The sequence below is a fragment of the Coffea arabica genome, chromosome 5e (genome assembly GCF_036785885.1).
Source record: "Coffea arabica cultivar ET-39 chromosome 5e, Coffea Arabica ET-39 HiFi, whole genome shotgun sequence".
Lineage (NCBI taxonomy): Eukaryota > Viridiplantae > Streptophyta > Magnoliopsida > Gentianales > Rubiaceae > Coffea > Coffea arabica.
The window spans coordinates 52,898,584-52,904,317 of record NC_092318.1 but is presented as its reverse complement, the minus strand read 5'-3'; the positions used below and the strand labels follow the sequence as shown (position 1 = coordinate 52,904,317).

At 38.8% G+C, this 5,734-nt stretch overlaps 1 protein-coding gene across 1 annotated transcript; it reads left to right on the top strand.

Moving 5' to 3' along the window:
* The first annotated feature begins 3,573 nt into the window (after nt 1–3,573).
* LOC113687789 (heterodimeric geranylgeranyl pyrophosphate synthase small subunit 2, chloroplastic-like) lies at nt 3,574–5,425 on the top strand. The gene is made up of 2 exons (XM_072049318.1): nt 3,574–4,407; nt 5,026–5,425. Exons 1-2 carry the CDS (start codon nt 3,696–3,698, stop codon nt 5,235–5,237), a joined length of 924 nt encoding a protein of 307 aa, XP_071905419.1. The 5' UTR covers nt 3,574–3,695; the 3' UTR covers nt 5,238–5,425.
* Nucleotides 5,426–5,734: the final 309 nt, after the last annotated feature.

Genomic DNA, 5,734 nt, shown 5'->3' with positions numbered 1-5,734 from the left:
ACATGAATGTTTTTATTTTTGAGAGAACATATTCGAGGATGCATGCATGTTAGTATCTTGCTTTTGAATAGAGACCCGTATTAGGTAGAAAGTCTAAGTCGTGACTTTCTGCAAGTGCCAGCCCTGTTTCCATCCCCTTGTCGTTATCGTTATACTAGAACTAAAAGCAAAGGATTGATTCATAAGCCGCACCAAACTTTACATATTAATGGGGCTTTCTTGTCAATGTTCTCCCGGTGGCCTGTAGGTTGAGGTGGTGGTTGCCTTGCCCTTTTGCCTTCGTAGTGCCGAAACAGGCACGTCTAGAATCTTTGGTGGGATAGTGACTCAGTAGCTAACTACTCGGCAAAATCTTACCCCAATGTATTCCGTTAACATGCATTATCTTATCTCTCCAAATGAAATCAACAAACAGCTTCAAAAGCCTTTTAATTTATTGAGTAGATAAGATGGACATGATTTTGTCTAAGATGGGATTGTATACATGTCAGAAATGCTCAAATTTTATATGTCTCGTTAAAAGTTAAGCAATATGTTGCAGTATCAAGTAAAACTGGATTTCGCCTCATTGACTTCACCTGTAATGAAGAATTTATGTAGAGCAACAGATGATTAAGAAGCCTCACAATGCAGACAATCGAAAGGTCGAAATTCTGCAGTTGGTGAACGGTGGTTGTGTTGTGTGACTAATTACGTTAAAAGGCTTGTATTTTAGGTCCTATATTTGAATGGTCCATCTCCTGTTAGAATTTCTTCTCTTATCTTTCTCTCTAAAACTCCTCTAACCAACCCTCCTATGGGAGAGAGATTAGACAAGATAATCTGGTTTTTCTCCATGAGAGGATGCCCTTTCCCAAAATTTATTTCCTTTGTTTGAATAAATTCTTTTTTAGAGCTGTTTAGTGAGAGATTGTTTTCTCCTATAATTTTCTGATGAGAGATTTTTCTCCATTAAATTTTTCTAGTGGAAGTTTTATTCTCTCGTAAGATATTCTTGTGAAAGTGTTTTTTGTTTTTCTATCTTTTCTCTTTTTAATGGTCGAGATTAGAGATTTGGTAAATCTTATAAACCAATTTTTTTTTGGGTTTGAAGCAGTCTTTTTTCTATCTTTTTCAGTGGATGAGATTAGATATTTGATAGATCTAAGAAACCAAATAGCGAAGTCAAATCTAAATTTTTTCAGATCAAATAAAAAAATGTTCTATCATTTAAATTTTAGATTTATATATCTGTATCGTATTTGATGTATTTACTGTCATTAATACTATATTTAATGTAGTTGCTGCCATTAGTGTAAATATTGGAATGAAATTGCGTTTGTTATATATATATGTAAGATATATATATATATATGGTTCAGCAAGTTTGGTGGGGGAAATGGGCTGCAAGCGAATCACAAGTATTCACAACCTCACTCGTGTGGAGCCCCGTAACTGAGCCTAGGAAGCCCACGTCCAACGCAAATTGGGACGTGTACATTGTGCTACTTTGTCTTTTTTAAATCTACTTTTTTTCCTGTAAAGCCCCCAGTACGGTGTCACAATGCATTGAACACATGGGCTCTGGGCGTAGCTGTCTCAAAGCTAAATGGATATGCACCAAGCGCTGTTTATGCATAACATTTTCCGTGCACGAGTCAATCGAGGCACATGGGTTAGGCCCATATGCCGACAAGATTGATTTGATTGGCCGGAGTATTTTGGCTTGGTAATTATTATCCTCAACTCGGATTAGGGCAGTGTCCTGACATTTCCGATTAAATTCAAAGGTGTGTGCCGATACACTTCTTTGGTTGGTTTATCTCCCTCTAGCTCCTTTTTCCTCAATTAGGCTCTCCCTTAATATATAGATTAATTTAGTAGTCATATAAATGTAGACAATTTTATTTTATTAAAAAAAAAAGAAAGAAAAACATTGACCTCTTCATTAGTGTTATTAAACCTTATCCGATCCGATGATTTAACCCGATCAATTCAATGAACCAGTAACTAAATTGAATTAAGTCTTTAATCGAATTATTTAAATAATAAATTTATTGACGAATCGACTGTTCAACCGATCAACTTGGTGAGCCGATCAATTTTGTTCGAACGGGGTTCTTCATGGTTTCAAGTGAAATTGAATCATAATAATGCCTCGAGATCTTCACGTCATAAGCATTGAAAGCAAGTTTAAAATAACGTAACTATTGTTGATTGACTGAAATAGTCCCAAATTCATTGATCTCTCCATGGTGCCAAGTGGAATTGAGTCATAATGTTGTCTTGTCTCTAGACCGTTACAAGAATTGTTATAGAGCATATACTATTAAAAAGTGAAATTAATCACTACTGAAGCAATATGTAAATTTTGGGAGAAATGGACTGACTCCTTAGCTAACCCTTTAAATATACTCCCATAGCTATTCAGCGCGTAATTTTTTTTTTCCCTTGGAGGAAATCCATGAAATATTCCCAAATACTTATCATTAAAAGTGACGAGGAAGGAATTTACATGTAAGATAAAAAAAGAAGCCATTATTCAGATATATTTCGTTATGACATTGTCGACGACAGGGAGAGGGACTGGTTTGTATTTTTAATTTTTTCCCCCCTTGAAAGATAAGAGACGTGCCGGAAACGTCTAAATGGATTATCCACTGCAAATGGTCAGTTTTGTCGGTTTAGCTCTAGTGCATCAATCTTTTTTTTTTTTGTTTTTTTTTGTCGACACAGGGTGTCCAAGTCAATCCTTACGGGTCCGACTAATTCTCTGTAACCAGAGTCCGACCCTCCAACCCGACCAAGGCACAATAAGTACACAGGCGTCCCCATAGCGCAGTTTCAAACCCGGAACCTAAAGGTTCCAAGGGAACGCTGCTACCATGTGATTAAACCCGTGGGGCCTAGTGCATCAATCAACCACATACATTTTGCCTAGTTTACAGCACAATAAAAAGGGCAGTGGTCCAGCAAAATTTTTAAAAAAAAGAAGAAAATTTTTTTTGACGATAAATATAAAGATAATTCATCAGCTCCGTTTGGTAGAATATAGTAGTAGTATTGTAAAACCTAGACATCTTCTTCTCTGTGGTCCTCCTTTTCCCTGAAATCAAAATCATTTGTACGTACGTCGTATGTCAACATATCCAGTACAACAAGTGAAAAGAAGTTTTGATGTACGCATCTGTGCTGCTTGATCCTCCATTCCTCGGACAATTGTCTCTTGCATAAAAAAAACGTTTAAAAGAAAAAACATATTCAATACTACTACAACTTACTTACACGTACTCTTTCTTTCTATAAGGCTCTGTCATGTGCAGAGATGTGAACCATTCTACACATGAAACGTCCAACCAAACGTTAGTTGGCGAAAAATGTCAATCAATCGCTCATGTCTCACGCGGTTCCATTACCATTACTAAAATAGCGTGAGACCTAAGGCAGTATCAATAATTGTTACGTAAACAGAGACCTCCAGCTTCACAAACCCGTGCCCCGCGTGCTCATGCACCACCACCACCCAAAAAAAGAAAAAAAGAAAAAAAGAAAGAGTAAGCCATAAAAACGAAATCTTGACTTCATCTATAAAGAGTAAGCCATAAAGAGTGAAGTCTCCCGCACCAGTTGCAAAAAAAATATTAGCCCGCAAGATCCGGAGTCGTCAGCGGTAGTACTATATCATTTCCATATACTCCTATCTAAGCGAAGAGAAGATGGCTAGAGCTCTTTCAACTTGCAATGGAAGGGCGAATCTTTTCGGGTCCTCCACATCAAATCTTCTTAGCCCTTCGTCAGTATGTTACAGGCCTCTGGTGGTCAGAATGTCCCGAGAGCAACCTTACTGGGCAAATATCGAAGCGGACGTCGAAACACATCTAAAGGAAGCCATCCCAATCCGGCATCCGGTTTCGGTCTTCGAGCCCATGCATCATCTAGCCTTTGCAGCGCCGAGAACCACAGCCCCGGCCCTGTGCATTGCTGCTTGTGAACTCGTCGGCGGCCACCGGAGCCAGGCCATGGCTGCGGCGTCTGCTATTCAGCTCATGCATGCAGCTGCGTCTGCTCACGAGCAGCTTCCCTTGACCGACAGGACCAGGCCCAAGACCAAGCCCGCAACGGAACGTAAGTTCGGCCCCAATATTGAGCTCCTGACCGGGGACGGAATCGTGCCATTTGGGTTCGAGCTGCTGGCTGATTCGCTGTATTCAGCCCAAAACAATCCGGATCGGGTGTTGAGGGTAATGACCGAAATCGCCAGGGCCACAGGATCGCAGGGGGTGGTGGATGGCCAATTCAGGGAATTCATCATCAGCCAATCGGATGAGGAAGGGGCGGTCGATGCGAGCTCGATTGAGTATGTGAGCAGGAAGAAAGAAGGTGAACTGCATGCTTGTGCTGCAGCTTGTGGAGCAATATTAGGAGGCGGCAGCGAGCTCTGTTTTCAAACTCGGACCGGACCGGCCGGTCGAACCGGTTGAACCGGGAACCGGCCAGGTAGCCGGTCCGAGTCACATTAGAAAACCGGAAATTTAAAACCCGGTCAAAGCCGGTCAAAAACCGGGTTTGACCGGGTTTGACCGGGAAAAAACCGGTTTTTCCGGTTCAACAGTATTTTTTAAAAAAAAAAATTCAAACTTTTTAATATTATGTTTTGACCCCCTAAATTGTTAAAACTTATTGATATACCTCAAATATTTGATACTTTATAAATATTGTCCTAAAATTTGATGTTATTTTTCAATTAAATTCATAATTTTAATTCTAAACTTGTTAATATTTATTAAATAATATAAATTGCTACTTGATTGTTCTAATTTCTTTGTATTTTCTTGTTAAATATATTTGAAACATCAAATATATATGAATATGCCTTTATTAATATCAATATATTATTAGATATTATATATATAACATTTTAATTTTAAAATAATTTTTATTTATGACGTCATCCGGTTCGACCCCTATCGACCCCCGGTCGAACCCATTGACCCCTGACCCCTGACCTCGGCCGAGTCGCTATCCGGTCCGGTTCTGAAAACATAGGCAGCGAGGCAGAAATCGAGAAGTTGAGAAGCTATGGACTCTATGCCGGAACCATACAAGGAATGCTATATGGAATTGGAAGAAATCAAAAGGGAGTGCGAGAAATGGTGGAAAATTTGAGAGCACTGGCCCTGAAAGAAGTGGAAAGTTTCAAGAACAGAGAAATTGAGGCAATTTCTAGCTTGGTGGAGCCTGAACTCAGCTTCGTCTAGAGCCTCATATTTTACGTAGTGTACGTACCTATCAAAAATGATAATAAATGTCATTACCAAAACCAAAAGAAAAGAAATTTCAAAGATGAAGTGTGAAGACAAAATATGATGTAATGTGTCTGGCTGCATGTGTGACATCTTCTTCTTCTGTTTGATTACGAGAAAGCAACTAGATACTCTTCCTGTGACTTTAGACACGCAATTAAATTATTTTCAGCTGCAGAAAATATATATTTGCGCCCGCTTAATTCCAAAATTTCCAAGTCTGATTTTGTGTGTTACGGCCATGCCTTGTTAATTTTCAACGAGGCAATGAGTGTACATTGAATAGTATGGTGGGTATCATGTTAAAAAATGTTCCCTTTTTTCTCTCTGGTTATAATTGAATTGTCAAGGACGAGTTGCGTAGGGTGGTGGCTTCTATTAAAAAAAAAAAAGTTTATAAAAATTGGAATTTTATAGCTTAATACGGTGAAATGAAAACTAATCAATAAAAA